This window comes from Hyperolius riggenbachi, chromosome 11 (assembly GCF_040937935.1).
Source record: "Hyperolius riggenbachi isolate aHypRig1 chromosome 11, aHypRig1.pri, whole genome shotgun sequence".
In the NCBI taxonomy this organism is placed as follows: domain Eukaryota; kingdom Metazoa; phylum Chordata; class Amphibia; order Anura; family Hyperoliidae; genus Hyperolius; species Hyperolius riggenbachi.
In genome coordinates this window covers 175,037,349-175,061,042 of record NC_090656.1, presented here as the reverse complement: position 1 = coordinate 175,061,042, position 23,694 = coordinate 175,037,349, and the positions used below count along the sequence as shown (strand labels likewise).

Sequence of the window (23,694 nt, the reverse complement as noted above, 5' to 3'; positions counted from 1 at the left end):
TGATAATTTACCTCATGGGTAAAATCTCATTTTAAATTCACTAAGGTGTTATATATTTATCGAATGTTTTACCGATAAAACGTTCAACAAATATATAACACCTTAGTGAGATTTTACCCATGAGGTAAATTATCAAACGTTTGATAAAGTGTTTGATAAACGTTTGATAATGCTCCGTGAATTGAGGCCTTAGTCTCTATAGCTTTACAAGAAAAGGAGATGTGGCCAATCACCTTAGCAGAATCTGGGCAGTTTTATTTTATAGGCAAAGTCTACATGCTTGCTTCTCATCATAGTGTTTACCTAGCATATGAGATTTGCTTTTGTAATGCTCTCATATGTTGTCCTCATAGGGTTGCACAGTGGCATAGTGCATACACTCTTGCCCCCTAGCAGCACTGGGGTCCCCGTTTCAAACCTGATACTATCTGCACGGAGTGTGCATATGCTCACTGTGCTTGTCTGAGTTTCCGCCTAGAACACCAAAACATACTGGTAAGTTAATTGGTTCCCTCCCTAAATATGAATGAAAGCTCTGTGATAGGTTCTGACTGGGGCGATCAGAAATGGGGGGCATTTTGCTAATCTGATTTAGTGGGGATGTGTATTTTGTATAGCACTTTGTATTATATGTATAGCACCTTCTGAGGAAGCCGTTTTAGGTGAAATGTGATCTCATTAAGGACTTTTTATGTACAGCACTATGCACGTTTTTAGCACTATTGTAATCTAGCCTCCCACAAGGGGTGTATATAGGACCTATATCTGTAGGTGTTTGCTGCAAGTGGTTTATAAATACCACACCTTGCAATCACACTAAGGTCTATACCACCCTTTGGCAGGACACCACATAGTACTAGTGTGGGATAGCTACACCCCACTGTCATCCTGAACAAGTGGAGGGGGATCAGCCAGGACCCCCACAACATAGTACTATACTGTATATACAGTCAGTGTCACTGCATATAACACCAGGATATATTGGTGTTTTTTATCGATCTTTTATCGTGAATAAATATATATCAGGTTTATAACACCCGATTTGATACCTATAGGGCATGTCCTAGTGACAAGTGTGTGTTTCTAAATATGAATGACTATAGTAGGGATAACATTGTGAGCAATGGTGAGGAACAGTTAGTGACATAAATATGGAATATGTAAAGTGCTGTAGAAGATATCAGCACTAAATAATAATACAATAAAGTATTCATATTATTGTTAAACTTACTATGGATTATCTCTAAGAGAGTATCGCAAGACAGAGGTAAGTCAAAGGACTAGTGCAGTGGTCCTCAAACTAAGGCCCGCGGGCCAAATGTAGCCCTCTGAGGCTTTTTTACCAGCCCTCCACACCTAAAATGTATTACTTATAGATGCGGTCAGCTTCATCTTTAAATATTGGTGGTCCGCATTTAGAATAGCAGTGCTGGCACCGACCAATACATGGAAGCCAGAAAGCAGTAATTCGCTGGTTTCCAATCAAATTCCACATTAGGTGACACGGCTGTCCATTTAGACTGCAGGTTGTCACCTAGATATGCTTCACTGTCTGGCCCGCAAAGACTTCTACATCATTTTATGTATACTCCGGCCCCCCAGTAGTCTAAAGTATGTTGACCCGGCCCTCGACCCCAAAACGTTTGGGGACCCCTGGACTAGTGTAATCAATTTTGAGCTTAGATCGCTTTCTGACCCAAACAGTTTGTGTAGATCAGAAAGAGAGAGTGATTGTCTTCATATGGTGTTGTCCAGCACTTAAACAACAAGGAAGCTAATGCTGTCATTGCAGCTGAGCAGAAGGTCCACCTACTCAAGATCTAATTTAAGGCAGTATCAATGTGGTGGAAATTTAAAGTGACCCTGTAGCGGGCTGTTATAACACGGGGACTTTGACAATTCTGAGTCTTAAATATTTGATGCACGATTGACCCAGAACCTGTGTAACAGTTGTTCAGGCTGCCATGCAAAGTGCAGATGTGACTTCTGAAGAATAAAAAAATGAACATAACATCCAGGCTAGTGGCACTTTTATAGCAGATGTCTAACCAGGAACTGACCTTTGCATAATGTTCAGGTGGGAGTCTGAGTTTCCCATCTATGTGAAAATAATAATCATAACTAGGGATGATCAGCGATATGCAAATTTAGGTACATTTTTATGCAAATATATGCGGCCTGAAAATAGACAAATCAATTTAAAGTGAATGGGAACCGAAATTGAAAAAAAAAAAGTCAGATACTCACCTAAGGAGAGAGAGGCTCTGAGTCCCATAGAGCATCCCCACTCCTCTCCTGGTCCCCTCTATTGCGCTGGCTCCCCTGTAGCGGTATTCAACCATTTCGGTCAAATACCGCTTTTTCCCGGCCGAAGGGAGGCTTCGGAAATGCTTCGGGAGCCTGAGTGCTCCCGAAGACGGGCCGTTCTACACTGCGCACGCGCGAGCGCCCTCTATGACACACTCGCGTGTGCGTCATAATGGAGCTGCCTGTCTTTAGGAGAACTCGGCTCCCGAAGACTTCCGAAGTCCCCTCGGCAGGGGATGAGAACGGGGGAGCCAGCGCAGCACGGATGGCACCGGGAGAGGAGAGGGAAGGCTCATTAGGCCCGAGGGGAGTATCTGACTTTTTTTAATTTAAATATCGATTTCCATTAGCTTTAAACCTGGGTGGGACTTGGGTCATTTTCAAGCTGCATATATTTGCATAAACATTTACATAAACTCTGAAAATGTGCATATCATTGATCATCCCTAATCATAACCGCCTTCATGAAATAAAACAGTAGGAATAGAGGTCTGCTTTATGAGGGGATACAATTGCAGCCTCTATATTCCTGTTACTTTAAGCTTTATTTGTAGGTTAGTACCTCCACAAACTGTCCATGGCTCTCTGGTTATTGCATAGAATACTTTAAATTCAATGCTGCAATCATGTGACCACTGGTGTGGCGGTCTTCTCCACCCCCTCCCATTTCTGAAGGAGAGTTTTTGGGGTATGGATTGTGTACCAGCCTATGAGTTTCTGCAAAGGTGGGGCTTTGCCTAGTATAGGAAAGCTGCTGGTGAGAGATGTTACAGGGTTACTAACCCTGGAAAGATTTACAGCAGAGGTACAGGATTAGAATTCTGACACTGACTTAATGGTACTTCTGGATGTTTTGACGTTTAAGCATTGGACAGCAATGGGTAGTGGATGGGTAAACCAGTATTTTGCTGAGTTTGAAGTTAAAATTCAAATGTTCTGCTCACTGCTTTTGACGCTTTTCCTCAGTTCTTTAGTGGAGCTCCTGCTGGCAGGGTAAGGTGGCACAGGACTGTCATACCAGCCATCCATCATCCCCGGTTCCTTGCTATGGCAGTGCCTAGAAGAGAAAATTGTATATATAACTCAGTTCTGGGAGTCTCATGTGGATAGATTAGCCCGGCGTTATAAATATATTCCACTTTCCCTGTGTTGGTTTTATCTCCTAGTTATCAGCTCATTACAAGAGCATCTCCCTTTCTCCTGCATGATGACTGAGATGGATCACTGTAACCTCCACTCCAAATGAGTTAGCAACAATAATATAATGTCCTACTGAGCAAAATGTCTAACTAATTTATCAGTAAATGAAGCCTTGACAGACGGAGCTTGCTACAGGAAGGCAGCTGCTTCGCTCAGGATCTGCTGCTGCTACAATCTGAGAATTGTCTCTGTACGTCTGCAATCATCTGGTGTGAACATAACTTATAGACATCAGTGCTTGAGCCACACTGCTGGACATGCGGTATGGGACAGCGCAGTACAAATAGAGACTCATGCAGATAAAGTGAAATCCTACGCGTTTCATCACATTCATGCTAAACGTGTAAGTGGGCTCCAGGGCCAAACAGGTAACAAGGGCGCCTTAAGCGCCCTGGTCCAAAGTGGTGCAGCTGGGAACGGCAAAGTTAATAACCAAGAATAGTGGTTTTAGGGTTAGGGGGCTCCACGGTAGGTTAGGCAGTACCAGAGGGTAAGTTATTAGTGTTAGGCATTGAGAGGGAGGGCTAGCGTTGGGCTAGTGGGTAAAGTCATAAGAAAATATTGGTAAAGATTTCCAAAGTTTCATTTGGAATTCATCCTCTAAATACTGCACCTGAGTGAGTGTGTGCGGTGGGGGGGGGGGGGGGGAGTGTTTGAGGGGGGGTGCGGTTAAACTTACCCAGCAGCCTCCTCCTTTTAACCCGTCCCACGCCACGTGACTACTTTGCTTTCCCGTTCAACCCGGAAAGAGGAAGTGTTTGTAGTCACGTGACGTGGCTTGAAACGCAGCATGGGACGGGTTAAAAAAGAAGGCTGCTGGGTAAGTTTACCCCCCCCCCCCCCCCACATACACACACACACACACACTTGCTCAGGTGCACTAATTAGAGGATGATATCCGAATGAAACTCATTCGGATTTCATCTGAATTTTATCTGGAGCTCATCCCTGATTAGCAATATTTTACTATCGGAATTAACCACATAAGGAACGGCTGAATTTTCATTGATCTGTGCTGGGGTGGGCTCTTCAGCCCCCAGCACAGATCAGGTTTGAGGCAGGGCGATCAGACTTCCCCCCCCCTTTTTCCCCCACTAGGGGGACGTCCTGCTGGGAGGGTCTGATCGCCGCCGCTGCCTACTGCCGAGCGGGGGGGCTCCTCAAAGCCCCCTCCGCAGCGCTATTCCGCCCTACCTCTCCTCCTTACTATGGGCGGTACAGGACGGCGATCCGTCCTGTATCGCCTCTGATAGGCTTCAGCCTATCAGATGCCTGCGATCCCTGGCCAATCAGAGGCTGGGGATCGCCGATCTCCTTTACGGTGCTGCTGCAACAGCAGCTCCGTGCGACGTAAACACCAGGGATTTCTTCCTCTCGTGTTTACATTTCGCCTGCGAGCCGCGATCGGAGGCTCGCAGGTTGTTCACGGAGCCCCCCCGCCGTGAACTGACATGGAACGGCCGCTCGTTTCCATGGAAATACCACTGCAACCAGCCACTGCCTATTGGCGTTGGCTGGTCATTCAGTGGTTAACGAGTAGAAAATCTGTAATTTTACCAATATTCTATCTCCGCTGCCCTTTTTACATACACGCCTCCAGAGATAAAGATAACTTTTCTTAACCTACAGATAGACACTAGATTTTCACTGGTCAATTGTCAGCAAATCTAGTGCAAGTACAGGTGTCCCTTGACTCTAATGTTGACGTTTGTCACATATTAGATAAGGACTGCCCTCTAAGTTTGAATTTTTTTCATCTCCATGATACTCTCTACTGCCGAGAAAGGTGTCTTTACAGTGACCTTTCCCAGAATGATCTTTCCAGGTGTTTATTTGTTTCTGTTTTGTTTATTACTTAAGAATATAGTCCATTACTTGGACTAGTTTCCTGCTTAGTTATATAAAAAATGTGGTACCAACTGTCTGCAATATAACATTCCGATATACACGGTTATCGTCATGTAAAACCGATGGCATGTTATGACATGAATATTATCACAATAAAATATTTTGAAAACAAAAAAAAAATAAGTGTGTATGTAGCTTTGTGTCACCATTTTCTATATATCCACCTGGACTCAGTGTGTAACAAATGTCACTTCAAGCGATTTAATGTGCGTTTGAAGCATACAAATGGTTTGCGTGGACGACAAGTTGTAATAGAGTAGCCTGAATAAATGTTTAAACCATGCTTCTATGACACAAAACACTGGTTTTGTGAGCCATAGCCACTCCTGATAAACTGCCATGGCACTTTTTTGCCATTGCTAACGCTGCTAAGAGATCAGCATACAGTAATGCAGTTATTCTACAGACATTTACTTTAGGAATCAGGTGACACAGGAGGCAACCACAAATGTCGGTGGATGCAGGAAGTGAGGGTGTTCACATACTATTATTATTATTTAGTATTTATATAGCGCCGACATATTACGCAGCGCTGTACAGTGTATATATATATATCTTGTCACTAACTGTACCTCAAAGGAGCTCACAATCTAATCCCTACCATTGCCATATGTCTATATTATGTAGTGTAAGTACTGTAGTCTAGGGCCAATTTTTTTTAGGGGGAGCCAATTAACTTATCCGTATGTTTTTGGAATGTGGGAGGAAACCGGAGTGCCGGAGGAAACCCACGCAGACACGGAGAGAACATACAAACTCTTTGCAGATAGTGCCCTGGCTGGGATTTGAACCAGGGACCCAGCGCTGCAAGGCGAGAGAGCTAACCACTACGCCACCGTGCTGCCCAACTAGAAAAAAAGTCCTCACTGCTGAACACACTATCACCCTACCCACACCCTTCCTATACTGCTCTCTGTCTCTGTTGTCAGCGCTTTGGGTGGTACATTATGCTAAGTATTATTTTATTCTAAATGCATTTTAAAGGGAATAATAAGAACAACATGGGAAAAAAACATTATTTCTCAGTTTTCGGCTAAAATGTAAAACTTTGGATAAAAGCCACATTTTATTTGTCCATTTGTCCCTGTTATTGCACCATTGAAATTATATACCTAGTACAATGTATGGTGACAATAATTTATTTGGAAATAAAGGTGCATTTTTCAGTTTTACATCCATCACTAATTGCAAGCACATAATTTAATAACAATAATATACCCTCTTGACATACATATTAAAAAAGTTTTAGTCCCTAATGTCTGCAGGTGTAATTTTACTATTTAGCCACAAGATGTCCTCGCACATTATTTTCTATTGAGTACTATAAGTACACAAATAGGAAGTAATCCGTGGCTGTGTTACTTCGGAAGTGACAAAGGCATCTTATTGATGCCGGCGATCACAGGGACCTAGAGGGGAGAAGAATGAATGGGAACAAGGTTCACATTCATTAATCTAACTATCGGCGGCCGGAGGGTTGGGAATGAGTGAGTGGGAGTGAGCGTGGCATCAAAATCGGTCCTTCATCTGAGAATGATCACTGTTTTTGAGCAAAAACAGTGATCTTTCTCACTGTACAAGAACAGCTTGGCTCAGTTGACTTCTGCCCCCTGCCACCAATCCCCCCCGTCTCCAGGACCATCGTGATCCGCCCACAGGATCGCACGCGCAGCTCCGCAAACTGCACAGATGTGAGTGTCGCATCCCTGAGGCTGTAGCGGACGTGAGACTCGCGCTGTGCAGCTGAAAAAGGTTAAAAATGGGAGGATCAAGTAAGGCTTTAAATGTTACTTGCACCTGGCAGAAGCGACTGAGGAGGTTGTAAAGCAGCCCAATCAGTTCCACAGTTTCACAAAATGGAATGTGTTCTCCCCTGCGATCTTGTTATCCCCTCCCCCATGGTTCTTACCACAGGTAGTGGAGATCCTCTTCAGTTAAAGGACCTCTACTATAAAAAATGGTAACATTTAAAATACATGAGTACCCATGCTTATAAGAAGTACATTTTTCCCAGAGTAAACTGGAATTAATTTTCTTGCATGTTTCTGACGCTTACAGTGGGCAGTAAATATCTGACTGGTTTTGGACTAGTTCATTTCCTAATAGGGGATTCTCATGGATTTCCTTTTCTTTGCATAGATGCTTTCCAGGGACTGCTTTTGTAAAAAATGGAGGAGATACTGATAAACCCCCTATGAGGAGATGTACTAGTCTGAAACCTATAGAATTGTACTGCCCCCGTCAAGTAACAGTGACATAGAGGAATATTTTTTACCCAATTGAAATGCACTATACATTTTTTTCCTAAGTATGTGTATACATGTATTTTATATTTGACATTTTCTTCACGATAGTGGTCCTTTAATATGGCCAACCAGTCGAAAGGACTGGTTAGCACTCCAGCTTTTCACAAGCAAATCAAGTCTTTATTCTTCAATACATGTGTAAAATTATTGCAATGTTGACAATTGTTTCGGGTCCACGAAGGTTTTTGTTTTTTATGTCTGCACTGTTCTGATGAAGGGGACACTCCGTGGCCCTGAATTAATTGTAAGCATTGCGGTGATTTTACACATGTATTGAAGAATAAAGACTTGATTTGTGTGAGGATCTGCTCGGCTGCCTGCGCAGGCAGGCAGCTTTTTGGCCACTGTTCAGGTCTGCATTCTGCAGGTCTCTGGAAGAGAGACCTTTTGTCAGTTTTGCAGCTTGCTGCTGAGGAATTTGCATACGTTTGTCATGCAGATTGCCTAGCCACATCCTTTGTAGGCTTGCTCTATATATACCATGTGATATCACAGACCTGGGCTGGTCATAAGGGTTAGTCCTGTGAAACACTCCTGGAGTGTCAGCCTTGCTTATTGTTTGAAGATTAGCCTAGAGTTATTCCTGGGACTGCACTAGGCAGGTTCCCTAGTGCAGTTAGGATTGCATATCTGTTTTGTTTGTCTGTTGCGATTGTCCTGTCCCAGCGGTGGTCGACAGGAAGTCGTTCTGATCTTTGTTCTTGGAGTATAGCTGGAGCAGCGGTTGCTACCAGCTATCTCATCTGATCTGTCTTGTCTGGATCGCACTCGCCTAGCGCTAGTGCTGTGGATCCGTCTGATCTCCATCTCTCTTGCTGTACTTGGATCGCACTTGCTCTGGCGGAAAGAGCACTGGATTCAGCTCGCTCTGTTTCTATTCCTGGATCGCACTCGCCTTGCGCTAGTGCTGTGGATCCGTCTGATCTACATCTCTCTTGCTGTACTTGGATCGCACTTGCTCTGGCGGAAAGAGCAGTGGATCCAGCTCGCTCTGTTTCTATTCCTGGATCGCACTCGCCTTGCGCTAGTGCTGTGGATCCGTCTGATCTCCATCTCTCTTGCTGTACTTGGATCGCACTTGCTCTGGCGGAAAGAGCAGTGGATCATATCTCTCACTTATTCCTGTTTTCGTGTATCTGTCTTGTCTGCTACGAACGCTTGCTGGAGGCTCGGTGAGGTAACCGTTAAGCAAGCGCTCGCGTCTTCTGTTTCATGTTTGTCTGTCGGTGGTTAGTTAGGCGTGCTTGTCTCTGTTGTGCTTAACACGCGGAGACCGCGCATAAACGCATGCACTGTTGCGAATGAGTGCGGTGTTCGCGTTTAGTTAGTGTTTGTTATTTTCCTTATCTTCTCATTGTATGATTTGCTGTGCCTTTGCTACTCTCATGCTCTGCCTAGCTGTAGCCTTGTGTCACCTCTGGCAATCGCCTCTCTCGCAATTGCGTTCCTATTTCATATCTGCTGTTGTGTGTGCACCGTCGCAGGTTGGCGACTAGATTGGGGCACACACATACAATCTGTCCCTTTGCTCAATCTCTTCGCAATCGCTTCTCTTGCGATTGTGTTCTCACTTGGTTTCCTCTGTTGTGTGTCCGCCGTCGCAGGTTGGCGGCTAGATTGGTGGACATACATACATTCCTCATCTGTGCTTATTCAGTCTTGTGTCGCTGTTAGCAATCGCCATCTCTGGCGATTGCTTCTCACCTGTTCTTCATGGTTGTGTGTTCATCGTCGCAGGGTGGCGACTAGATTGGTGGACACACATACCCTCTGTCACTTTGATCTCTCTCTTTCAGGGCTATCTTGCCCTGCGTTTCTTCCTTCATGCAATTCCTGTCTGGCGTGTGTGGCAGGGCAGAGGAGCTGTTCCTCTGCACTCCACAGCTCCACCTGCCGACAGGAATTTCCCTCTACAGGTGCATTGCACCTTTTGCTGGGTTCCCTCAAATTATACGCTTGTGGAGGATTTCCGCAGTGTCAGCGCACGTCTTGTGCGCTGATCACGGAGAGAATTCCACAATCGTTACAATTTGCTTGTGAAAAGCTGGAGTACTAACCAGTCCTTTCAACTCTCTGAACTGCATCAGATGTTGCTTCACATGAATGGTTAATAGGGTGGCCACTTGCAGAACCCCAAAAAGGAGGACATCACACCCTGAAAAGGAGGACATCGTACTGAGCGTGCCAAAAGTGGGTGTGGTCAAGCATAACGTGGGCGTGGTCATGGGTGGGGTCATGGGTGGGGCCAAATATACATGACCTTAGCAGTGGTGTAAATTGTCTGCCGGGGAAGTTTGAGCTCTGCCGTAGTGTAGCCCCCCAAAATAGACAGCATTTCACCAAAAATACGCGTAATCTGGTAGAAGTTCCTGCAAAATACAAATAATATGGCAGTGGTTACCCCAAAATAGACAATGTGGCAGCAGCAGTTCACCCCAACATACACATAATCTGGAACCAGTTCCCCAAAATATGCGAAATCTGGCAGCAGATCACCCAAAATACACATAACACCCAAAATACATGTAATCTGGCAGCAGTGGTCCCCCAAACATACACAATCTGGCAGCAGTTCCCCAAAATACGCAAAATCTGGCAGCAGACGTTCCCCATAAATACAGATAATCTGACAGCAGTTACCCCAAAATAGGTACCCCCAGCATAGGTAGCCAGGTCTATAGGTGTCCCCAGTATAAGTAGTCATGAGTATAGTTGTCCCCAGAATAGGTAGCCAGGTGTATAATGTCCCCAGAATAGGTAGCCAGGTGTATAATGTCCCCAGAATAGGTAGCCAGGTCTTTGGGTGTCCCCAGAGTAGTTAGCCAGGTCTATAGGTGTCCCCAGTATATTTAACCAGGTCTATGGGTGTCCCCAGTATATTTAGCCAGGTCTATAGGTGTCCCCAGTATATGTAGCCAGGTCTTCAGGTTCCCCCAGAATAGTGAGCCATGTGTATAGGTGTCTCCAGTACAGATAGCCAGGTGTATAGTGTCACCTGTATATGTAGCTAGTTCTATAGGTGTCCCCAGTATATGTAGCCAGGGCTATGGGTGTCCCAAGTATATGTAGCCAGGTCTATAGGTGTCCCTAGAATAGTTAGCCAGGTGTCCCCTGGCAGGAGGGGCGAGCTCAGTGAAGGGAGAGCGGTAGGTACAGCAGTGTGAAAGGGGGGACATCTCCCCCCCTTTCCTCATCTTTGGGCTCCCCCTTCCTCTCTCTCCCATCTAGAACTAAAGTTTTGGGGTGGCTGGCAGCGGGTGGGACTTACCTGCCTCCTTCCACGGCGAAGCAGTAGTGATGTTCGGCTCATGAGTCATTTGAGCCTGTTCTTTCCTGTGATGCGACTCATCCACTGAACCGAATCAGTTCAGTGGATGAGACAGGAACTGCAGCTGCACACTGTGTTCAGCTGCAGTTCCTGTCTCATCCACTGAACTGATTCGGTTCAGTGGATGAGTCAGATCATTACACTCACAGGAAAGAACAGGCTGAAATGACTCATGAACCGGACATCACTACGCAGCGCTTGGAGCGAGGCAGAGGTAAGTCCCGCCCGATGCCAGTCACCCCAAAACTTTAGTTCTAGAGGGTAGAGCGAGGAAGGGGGGGGGGGCAAAGGTGAGGAGAGGGTGGGGAGATGTCCCCCCTTTCCCACTGTGCCCACCGCTCCCTCTTCTCTGCGCTCTCTCCCTCCTCCACACAGCCCAAAAAGGAGGACATCTGGCTGTCCTCCCTTGCCTTGCGCCGGACGGAGGACGAGCAGTCCAAAAACCGGACTGTCCGGCCTAAATCCGGACGGATGGCCACCCTAATGGTTAAGCACCTATCCTTGGTAAGGTGTGCCTCTCCGCATCTGTTTATTTTAATATGGCCAAGACTTCTTTGTGTGTGCTCAATTTGTAAAAACAATGAATTACATTAGCTAATCAAACAATATAAAAACATGGTGCATGATTCATCTCATAGGTGCTCATGGTCTAGTCCAGAAGGCCACCATACTATCATTCAGGACAACAGCAGTTTTCCACCATGACCTCGATGACTAGCTGGCATTGGGCTCACCTACATCCTTGATTTCCTGTAATACATCTGCTGCTTACACACCAGTAGTTTCCATAGTTACACTAAGTGAGTTTTATCTCGATGGAGACACAGGACTTAGCCAAAAAATTAAACTCTGGTCCTCAGTATCTCTGTGTGACAAACCATGCATATTTTACAGCAATCCAAACACCCCTTTCTATTCATTACATAGATCTTTATTCCAGAGTTCCATCTGTAAGTCAAACAATGTAAGCCTGGCTCATATGGCTGAGCATAAAGGCGGATTATCACAAAGCAGATGCTACTATGCTGTGCTATCATTAAGCTTCAAACCATGCTGGGTCACATGAAAAAAATTATTGAATACATGAGTTATTTTTTTGTATACTTTAACTTGCCCCCTCCCCTCTGCCCCCCCCCCCCCCCATACACACACAAATCAGGCAATAAAAAACATCACATTTTACAGCATTTACAGCACATTGAGGGTGAAGGATAAAGATCTAGGTACTCTCACACAATCGAAAAAGCAAACACACTTATGCAAAGTGCGAACATGAACTGCAAGGCCCCTTTTACATGAAGGGGGGACTTTTTTTTTTTTGTATTGTGTCACCCTTTCTGCACACAGAGTAACGCAGCAGCAAATAAAGTGCAAGGGACCCAGTACACTAACTGTGCCGCTTCGGAAGTTTCCAAATCAGCACCAGCCAGCCGCAAAGTCAGAATCACTTTAAGGTTTATCACTTTATGAGCTGGTTTATTTGACTTCTTTTTCCTGTTATCAGCATATGTGACATGCAGGCTAGATAGAAGGCCCTCTGGGTTTGTCAGCTGTCATATTTATTTCTCGTAGTACATGTTCCACTTTAGCTGCTGCATAACTCCATTACTAAGAAGCCCCGACAAATGCCCTACTGGTTTATACATCTGCAACTGACATCTTTGTTCTCAAATTACAATTAGAAGTTGAGAGTGACTCTGAGATCCTCTTTAGTTTGCATTTGGCATATGATTGAAATTCAGCGCACAATCCATTTATGACTGCACTGACTGACCCTGGAATTTTTAGATTTAAGAAGTTCCAGCACCCTTTAATAGTAAAAATGTTTCTGTACCGTGTTAGCCAAACAATGTATGTCAGTAGAAAAAAAAACAAAGTCTTGTAAAAGTAATACCTTTTAATTGTTAACTGATAACGTTAAATAACACAAGCTTTCTGGGATCTAGTCCCCTTCTTCAGGCATATTTCCAGATGTTAGCCGTAGTAAAACACTGATGCAGGTAAATAGCAAACATGAAGTTGACAGTTGTGCTGGTTGCTGTTTAGCAGTTAGATGTCATGTGATCAGCAGGCTGGAGCCAGTGAGCTCATGCAAGCAAACATGAAATCTAGCAGGTTTCTGAAGATCGTGAAGCCAAGTCAATCATGTTACATAAGGATCACCTGACATCTAACTGCTAAACAGCAACCAGCACAACTGTCATCTTCATGTTTGCTATTTACCTGCATCAGTGTTTTACTACAGCTAACATCTGGAAATATGCCTGAAGAAGGGGAATAGATCCCAGAAGGCTTTCATTATTTAACTTTATCAGTTAGCCATTAAAAGGTATTACTTTTACAAGACTTTTTTTTCTACCTACAGCACACTTTAAAAAACATTGCTCAAAAACTGACGTTTCACATTATGCTACACAGCTTCCATGCAGACAGACACGCACGCACGCACGCACGCACGCACGCACACACACACACACACACAACTAGGAGCTGTAATTTAATTAACCTGATCTGATTTGTCTGCTCATCTATAGCATCAACAGCACTCTCCACAGAGCTGAGAAGCGACTGGATTTGATTGGCTGTCTCCTTCAGCAGGAATCTTGTTACAAACTGATCGACGTTGGTCCCTCTTTCATACACCTAAAACAGAGGGGGACAAAATCGGTGAGTAACCCACAGCACTGAACAGTACACTCAATTCAATTAAGCTTTCTTGGCATAACTAAATAGGGGCTTGTTCACATCTAGGGCGTTTTATGCCTTTTTTCAAGCTCAGGCGATTTTGAAAACCGCCATCAAAAAGCTTGTGCAATGATTCCCTATGAGAGAGTTCACATCTGAGCGGTTCGTTTCCAATCCACTCAGCAAAGCGGTCCCTGTACCATTTTTGAGGTGTTTTGCCTCAATGGAAGGTATAGAGAAATTGCAAAACACTTGAAAATGCTCTTTGCATAGCGATTTCCCAGGCGCTTTTAAGAATAAATACATTGTATTTATTCTTTTGCGGTTCAAAGAGTTCACTTCCTGACTGACGTCAGGAAGTGAAAAAAAAATGCAATCGCTCTGCAAATGCGCTTATAAAAGCGGTTTTAAAAAAAAAGCAGCGCCCACCCGAGCGACGGGGTGGGGCGGGGTTGATGAAAAAATAATGCCCACAAAATCGTAGATCGCTGGTGGCACCAATTTTAGATGTGAACAGGGTTATCAAAACAAGACATAGTAATGCACGGCAGAGGGTGGTAGTGGGACCAAAGGGGTGGGGAGAGTAAAGTGGTATAGGGGGAGAATAGGGGCGGTATAAAAGCTATGCAGCCCTAGAAGCACCATGTTCCTCTTAGTTGGTGGCAGACACTGACATATCGAGCAGCTATTTGCACCGCTGTTCCCTCTCCCCCCAGTAGGTCTTCCCGGAACATACAAACCAGTTACTCCATTTGGGATCTACTTCATAATAGCATCTGGTGACAATCCTGACACATCACACACAACCCCAGCAACTAAATGTGCAGCCATTGCAAGTAGTTAGAAGCAAAACTGAAATAATGAACAATATATACATTCTGGTTTGAAAAGAACATATTTTGCTTCTATAAATTCCAGTTCCAGGTGATTCAAATTTGCATTTGTACATTAGTCTTTTGTTTCGCTTATGAGGGTTATTGTGAATTATATTATTTACGTATATATAGTACTTCTTTAGGGACTTCACAAAATAGTTATGCAAGTGAGAAAGTTTGTGTTAAAAAAAAACAAAAAAAACTATCACAACTAATTAGGTGTGTTTTAGATCTTAGTTTAGTGAGTCTGCAAAAATACATCTTTACTCATTAATCTGGGTTAGGTGAGGGAATAAGGTGAGCACATACAAGAAAGCAGAAGGCAAGTTTCCGGCAGCAATGAAGTTTAATATAAAAGTGGTCATACAGCAAAAATCAAGTTGATATATATATATATATATATATATATATATATATATATATATATATATATCACGTAGATAATGAAGCAAAGTGCTGTGCAGCTACTTATCTCTGTAGTAGATCTTTTCTATTTTTTCTTTCTACTCTGTATATGGTTAAATACCTTCATATTTCTCTTCCATATACTAAAAATGAGTAGTATGTAATAACACGTTGTAAATGGCGTTATGTAATCTTCACAATTCCACTTCATAAAAGTTTTGAACAACAAAGTGTGTTGTGCTGTGCTGGAATCACAAGGGCAGTGGGTGCCTATGGTGCACGGCTTTATGACCGTTTCGTGGTGGTATCCCTTGCTTCTTCCGAGGCTAGTGCACCAATGGTGAAATGGGGCCCTAAGCAAGGTAACAGAGATTGGCCTCAATTCACTAAACTTATCTCCTGTCTTTAATAACTCTTCTAGAGTTGTTACCATGGTGATAAGGCATGTAGTATTCAGGAAACATTTTACCTCAGGCAAGCCTAAAGTTAACTCTTCTGTCTTTAAATTAACTCTCCAATCCTTAAAATAACTCCAGAGTTAAAGACGGGCTGTTAATTAGCTGCATGTGAAAATAACTACAGACGAGGTAAATTAACTACAGAGGAGGTAAATTAACTACAGAGGAGGTAAATGAACTACAGGAGAGGTAACTTAAGGAATGAAGAGGTAAGATAACTCTCTCACGTGTGGAGGTAAGTTTTCTCTTGCCTTATTATCTCTAGCATGATCTTAGTGAATTGAGGCCATTGTCCCTTTGAAAATGTGACGTGGAGAGAGGTCAGATCCTGCTCTGACTCCATTGAGGACATTAAAAAAGGCATGTTGCTCCATTTTATTGATGACGTCTGCACTGGATCAGGGGGTTGCCTGCAAAGCAGGCTGGCTGGATTAGCGAGAAGGCACATACTAGCTGGCCAAAGCAGGTAAGATGGGCGCCGCGCCGGCACCAGTAAAATGGGTGGCCCATAGAACGCAATATTAATTGCGGCTATGCCAGCGCCCATTCGGTCACTATGGCATAATTATAATAAGGTGGCATGCATATCGGTGGAGGGCAAATTTAGCAGCATAGGTGGCACTTATATTGGCATAGATTGTGGTGCAGGGGGTCAGTTAGGGTAAGGTATCAATAGAGAATGGTGTCAGGATAGGGGATTGTAAAATATCAGTAAAAATTACTGATATTTTACCATCATAATTACATACAGCCCAATAGTAGAATGACTGTAATCCTATCTAATAAAATCCCAGTTTCCATGCGTCCTCTCCTGTCCGTGTTTGTGCTTTTTTGCAAGCGCACATGCACGGCACGAGGACGGACACTACAGGAGGACAGGGGCGCGCACATACCTGCCGCCGATGCGGCGGCGACAGGGGCAGGAGGTGAGAGGTGTAGCAGCAGAGGCCTAGCTAGTTTTATCAATATTCTACTAATGGCTATCCCCGTTGGGGATCCCAAAATGAAATAGAAGACCATTTACAGTCAGTGATAAAGCTTTAGGATTCCCAGGATACGCATAATATCGCAAGTGTCATCCAGCAAATAAAGGTCAGAAAGTCTTAGGAGAAAGAAGCATCCGCTGCAAAGTGAAGTTAAAAGATAATCAGTGGTGCTGTACCAGATTTACATCACAGGAGCCTATAAGCACAGAGGTCCTGGCGCTGTAGACTTTGCCCTCCGTAACTTACAAACACCTGCTGAACTGCACTGCAAGTGTGCTGACTGGCTAAGCTGTCACCTCTCCCCTACTTCCCCTTCCCAACATGGGTAGCTACAGGTGCCCCTTACTATTAGGTAACCAGAGCTATCCTCAGTATTAAAGAGAAACTCCGACCAAGAATTTAACTTTATCCCAATCAGTAGCTGCTACCCCCTTTTACATGACAAATCTATTGCATTTCACAAACAGACCATCAGGGGGCGCTGTATGACTGATATTGTGGTGAAACCCCTCCCACAAGAAGCTCTGAGGACCGCGGTACTCTGGGCAAACTGCCACAATGTAACAATGTTCACAGACAGGAAATAGCTGTTTACAGCTGTCTGTAACAGCAAGAACAGCTAGAAGCAGCTACATAACCTGCCCACAGTAACAATGTCACCATGTAATACATGTCAGAATGTGAATCTGGGAGAGGAAAGATTTTACAATGAGCAAACACTGACTAAATCATTTATACATAATTATTGTAAAGCACTTTTTTATTACATTATTTTCACTGGAGTTCCTCTTTAAGTAGCTATAGGAATCTCAGTATTAAAGTAGACATGAACTCTTGCACCGGACTGAAGAAATACATAGAGAAATGCACCTGCATATATTTACAAAGTTTTGCATTCCCCCTCATTTGTGTCTGATCACAAGTGTAATCTGATCTCTCCCGTGTCACATGATTGCCTATGGCAGAGATGACAGATAAGGCAATTTGAAAGCACTGCAGGTTAACAATATGGGCCTGTTTCCACTAGTGTGGTGCGATTCCGTTGTAGAAAATGCGAAAACGAATTCACATGCGGATGAGAATTGACATGAGTTTGTATGCGAATTTTAACGTGAAAAAGCATGTTAAAATTCGCATCTGTTTGTAAGTATGCAAATTAAACCATGTCAGTGCCTGTGTGCTTTTACATGGATTTTAACCAGTTCACCCCCAAGGGTTTTTACTCTAACGGACCAGAGCAATTTTCAGTTGTCAGTGCCCCTCCCTTTTATTCCCTAATAACTTTATTACTACTTATCACAACAAAATGATCTACTGTATACCTCTTTTTTTCGCCACCAATTAGGCTTTCTGTGGGTAGTACATTTTGCTAAGAATTTTTTTATTCTAAATGCGTTTTAATGAGAAAAAAAGAAAAAAAAAAGAAAAAAAAATCATTATTTCTCAGTTTTTAGCCATTATAGTTTTAAAATTAAACATTCTCCTGTGGATAAAACAAACACATTTTATTTGCCCAGTTGTCCCGATTATTAAACCGTTTAAAGGGGAACTGAAGAGAGAGGTATATGGAGGCTGTCATGTTTGTTTCCTTTTAATCAATACCAGTTACCTGGCGGCCCTGCTGGTCTAATTCTCTGCAGTAGTATCTGATTAAAACCAGAAACAAGCATGCAGCTAGTCTTGTCAGATCAGACTTATAAGTCTGAACCACTGAAACACCTGATCTGCTGCATGCTTGTTCAGGGGCTATGGCTAATAGTATTAGAGGCAGAGGATCAGCAGGGCTGCCAGGCAACTGGTATTGTCTAAAAGGAAATAAACATGACAGCCTCCATATACCGCTCTCTTCAGTTCCCCTTTAAATTATGTCCGTATCACAATGTATGGAGACAATATATTATTTTGAAATATAGGTGTTATTTTTCTGGGTTTTTTTTGTCGTTCTGGCCATAATTACCAGCCCCTATGTAATAAATTAAAATTAATTTTCCCCCATAAAAAAAAAAAAGCTAAGTCCCTAAGGCAACTATTTATTTATTTATTTTAAGCTGATTTTTTTTTTTTACAAGTGGTTTTTTTTTTTTTGGGGGGGGGGGGGGGGAGGGTTGGAAGTGTAATTTTATTAATGATGTGTATGTACTTGTATATGTATGTATTTTGTATGTGTAACATACTTTTTGGCCAAAAGATGGCGCTAGTGAACACTTCGTTATAGGAGGTGATCACTTTTTTTTTTTTACACTTTATTGAAATGTAACAATTTCCTGTTTTTATGAATGGACGTAGCTGCTGTTCGCGGTCAGGTCCATTCACTCCAGGCACTGCGATTGGGTAGAGGACCGCTCGGTCCTCTTCCCCAGTCACTCAGCACAGGATCACGGAAACAGCGGTGGTAGCGGCTTGCACACGGCGGTAGCGGCGGCGGGAACGCGCAACATATTAAAACGTCATGTTGCCGTTAATAGGGTAAAGCATGACGTTTTAATACCTTAGTGTGTCACTAAATGGTTAAGTGAAAACGTACGCAAATTTGCATGAAAAATTTACATAATGAAAATACATGCGTTTTCCTATTAATTACATTACAGGCGAATCGCACACTAACCTTGCGGTGTGCGAATTCTGATGGCTCTGCTGTGCAGACTTTTTCTGCACAGTCCACTGCACAGAATTTTTGACATGTGGAAAAAAGCCCATTGATTTATATTGGTTATGCGATTCTGCATGCAGAAAGCGCATGCAGATTCGCTCTAGTGGAAACGGGCCTTATGTCTGCTTCCATGAATCAGGACGTAGAAACAGTGCAGATTAATTTTAGGATTTCTATCAGCTGTAACAAAGAACTGTTTTTGTTTAAAGGTTATTATGTTGTTGTGTATCTTTTAGAGCAGAGAGGCTGTACTAAGTTCAGGTCTGCTTTAACCACTTGCCGACCGCACGCTTATACCGTGCGTCGGCAAAGTGGCAGCTGCAGGACCAGCGACGCAGTACTGCGTCGCCAGCTGCAGGCTAATTAATCAGGAAGCAGCCGCTTCCTGTCAAATCACGGCGGGGGGCTCCGTGAATAGCCTGCGGGCCGCCGATGGCGGCTCGCAGGCTAAATGTAAACACAAGCGGAAATAATCTGCTTTGTTTACATTTGTACGGCACTGCTGCGCAGCAGCGCCGTAAGGCAGATCGGCGATCCCCGGCCAATCAGCGGCCGGGGATCGCCTCCATGTGACAGGGGACGTCCTGTCACTGGCTGCACAGGACGGATAGCGTCCTGTGCAGCCTCGATCGCCAGGGGGGCAGCAGGTAGGAGAGGGAGGGGGGAATTTCGCCGCGGAGGGGGGCTTTGAGGTGCCCCCCCCCCGCATCACCCAGCAGGCAGAAGAGATCAGACCCCCCCCAGCACATCATCCCCATAGGGGGGAAAAAAGGGGGGCAATCTGATCTCTCTGCCTGCTACATGATCTGTGCTGGGGGCTGCAGAGCCCACCCAGCACAGATCAGTAAAAACAGCGCTGGTCCTTAAGGGGGGGTAAAGGGTGGGTCATCAAGTGGTTAAGAAGCTAGAGGTGCCCGTGACTGAAGGGAGATCTGGTCAGTGGAATGCCAGGACCTGGGTAAGTGACCTCTCATTTACACTCCGCTCGGGACTCTGCATAAATAAGGCAGTAGGGAGGCACTTGGGGAGGGAAGTGAGCCGCCTTTCCATCATCAGGCACCTGTAGGCACGTGCCTACAGTGCCTTAGGGTAAATCCGGCCCCGAATATAGTCTCTGCTATGAACACAGCAAGATTTGTGGTGCCTGAGCTTGGCTAATGCTGGCTTTGCAGCAGGTGCGGTTTTCTAAAAACAGCCCTCATTAGCTTCTTTTTTATATATTCCAAAAATGAAAAGCAAGTTTAAATTGTAAGCTGTAAACACACGTTGAACCCTAAGGAACAGCAGGTAACAACTGATAAAATAAGAATACAGCAAGGTATCGTCTGTATAAAGAGCCGTACAGAACTTCCACATACATCCTAATGCCGCACGATCACAAACGAGCCAGAAAGCTATAAAAAGAAACGCATTTCTTCCTATTTCTTCTGGGATGTGCCGGCGGCTTTGTCTCCAAAGATGAATTTCACATTGGAAGTCAGTCTTCTAATTTGTGTAGGAGTGGGAGGTAATTTAATGGAGATAAACAATTACTAATGATTATGGGAAAATGGAAATTATTAAGGCAGTGTAATTAACCATTTCTGCTAAAAGGAACAGCATAAATGAGCTCTAGCAGCATCTCCGAAGTTGGAGTTAACGTCCAGCACCGAGGAAGAATTTTAATTGTAATAAAAATAGAAAAATGTTAGAATCTGTTGGGTTTTAGCGATCGTGTTCTCTCATTGAGAATGTGATTTTTCCCTTACAGAGTTTCACTGGGGCTGCTATGGCTTTAATAAAAATAAAAGAAAAAAAACTGAAGTTTAATAAGGCCACTGTACAGTGGACTCCATTCACACGCTATATAAAAAAAACAACCTATAACCATGCTATATTTCCCAAGAGGCACCACTGCTAGCATAAGAATAATAAAAGTACAGCGAAAGTGCTAATTGTGCCCCTGCTAGGACCCATTCGTACATAGCTATGGTAGGTTATCCTTCAAAATCCCTGTGGAGAACTGTAGATAATTTTTACTAAAGGGATTTAATAAAAATAAAATATGCATAATCGGTCTTCCAGCATAGACTGACTCCCTACATACCGTATTTTCCAAAAGTCTGTTATTAAGCCTAGTAGATGTAATATTACACTGCCCATCCTGTACATAGAATTATTCTGCTGCTGTTACTCCTTTTATACATTTACTGTATATAGCTCGGTTATGTGTTGCAGTGCTTCGGAGTTCACAGTCCTGTTTCTAACTGTCCCTCACACTCGGAATCTACTCAGAACTCAAAATCAACTCAGAATTGAATCTTCACTACAGCAAGTTCTTTGCCCCTAAATAGTCTAGGACACATTTTGGGGGGCACCATTAACTTATCATTATGGTTTTCTTTCAATGTGGGAGGGAAGCCGAATGCATGGAGGAAGCCAAAGCAAAGACAGGGAGAACATAAACGCTATGCAGGCAAGTATTCAAAAATAATCACAGACTCTAGAGCATAGTTCCACAACCCTATCCTCAAGGCCCACCAACAGTACATGTTTTGCAGGAAACCACAAACATGCACAGGTGGGGTAATAAATGTCTCAGCAGAGCTGATTAACTACCTTTGTGGATTTCCACAAAACATGCACTGTTGGTGGGCCCTGAGGAAAGGGGTGGAGAACACTGGTCTAGAGCACTAGCCACTAAATTACCATGCAGCCAATACAGCTGTGTAATATTCAGATCTCTGGCAGGGTGTGGACCTGCATGCACAATATAGACAATGGATATTACCATGGGGTCTAATAATTGCAATATTGATCTGTCTATTCTATATACACATTTATTTAGCTGAAATAATCATAAGGGCAATTTAGAGAGTAGTAACAGGAAAAGTGCCTCTCCTTTTCCTTAAATAGCTAGTGAATGCATGGAAATCATTGTAATTATTATTATTTAGTATTCATATAGGGCTGACATATTCTGCAGCATATATATATATACAGGGCCGGATTTACCATAAGGCACTGTAGGCACGTGCCTACAGGCGGCTGATGATGGAAAGGCAGGTCACTCCCCTACATTAGTTACTTCCTCTCTCCTTCCCTATGCAAAGTCCTGATGACAAGAGTGTAAATGTTACTCAACCTGCTTTTGGCATTCCACTGATGAGATCTCCCTTAAGTCGAGGACATCACTATCTACTCAATACCGAGGGTGCCTCTAGGTACACAATGCTAAGGGACACCTATGAGACGTAAGGGAGAAGTGACAGCTGAGCCAGCCAGCACACTTGTGACGAGGGTTTGTAGGTTTATGGAGGGTGAAGTTTAGGGTGCCTGGACATCTGTGCCTATAGGCTCCTGTGATGTAAATCCAGGCCTGTATATATATATATATATATATATATATATATATATATATATATATATATATCACTAACTGTCCCTCAGATAGGCTCACAATCTAATCCCTACCATTGTCATGTGTCCATTGTAGTCTAGGGCCAATTTAGGGAAAGCCAATTTATCTAAGTTTCTGGGGATGTGGGAGAAAACCGGAGTGCATGGAGGAAACCCATCCAGACACAGGGAGAACATACAAACTAGTTGCAGATAGTGCCCTGGCTGGGATTTTAAATGGGGACACATTGCTGCAGTAGTTTTATTGTAGAAATACAGTGTCAAAATGCATACATGCAAAGGTAGGTGCGTAAAGTCAATGGTAGGTGCAGAGGGGGAAAAGAGAGCGACAACAGATGATTCCGCTCTCTCAGACGCTTGTGCACATGCTGTCTGGGTATGGGAGAGGGCAGCAGACAGCCGGGTTAAATAATATGAACTCTGTACAACTCAGTCTTTCCTTCACCCAAAGTGCCTCTGCGGTAATACAAGTTTATAGGTGCATCAGTAGCTATGTAATGGTGTATGGTTCCTGGTTTAAAAATGAACTTTACATACCATACCGCCTACTTTCCTGGTTTATTGGCAATATACCGCCAGTATTAGGCTACATTCTTGTCGAACAAACTAGGTTATTTGCAGCCGGGTGGCTTATCCTTGCTGTGGCAATAATTCCAGAACATCTTCATACTTATACATTGTTAAGTGGCTTGTGATTGCTGTAACATTGAATGCAGCACGGTGGCGTAGTGGTTAGCTCTCTCGCCTTGCAGCGCTGGGTCTCTGGTTCGAATCCCAGCTAGGGCACAATCTAACAGTTTGTATGTTCTCTCCGTGTCTGCGTGGGTTTCCTCCGGGCACACTGGTTTCCTCCCACATCCCAAAAACATACGGATAAGTTAATTGGCTCCCCCTAAAAAAATTGGCCCTAGACTACAGTACTTACACTACATAATATAGACATGTGGCAATGGTAGGGATTAGATTGTGAGCTCCTTTGAGGGACAGTTAGTGACAAGATATATATATATACACTGTACAGCGCTGCGTAATATGTCGGCGCTATATAAATACTAAATAATAATAAAAAGAATAATAATAATGCAGTATGCGGTTGTGCAGGCTCTTGTTTTTAAATGCATATTGTGGGGCTGGCTGGGTTTGCAAAGCTGTCTCCCAGTGCCAATCACAGATGCTGCTAGGCTGAG

The 23,694-nt window shown here is 43.7% G+C and overlaps 1 protein-coding gene across 4 annotated transcripts in view; it reads right to left on the bottom strand.

The window, feature by feature from the left end:
• Positions 1–23,694, bottom strand: part of NECAB2 (N-terminal EF-hand calcium binding protein 2) — a 378,886-nt gene that overhangs the window by 25,650 nt on the left and 329,542 nt on the right. For all 4 annotated transcript variants that reach the window (XM_068259472.1, XM_068259473.1, XM_068259475.1 and 1 more), the window contains 2 exons: positions 13,556–13,692; positions 3,252–3,364 (listed from right to left, as the gene is read on the bottom strand). In XM_068259472.1, coding sequence (XP_068115573.1) covers positions 3,252–3,364; positions 13,556–13,692 — 250 coding nt within the window. The remainder of the gene's footprint in view (positions 1–3,251; positions 3,365–13,555; positions 13,693–23,694) is intronic.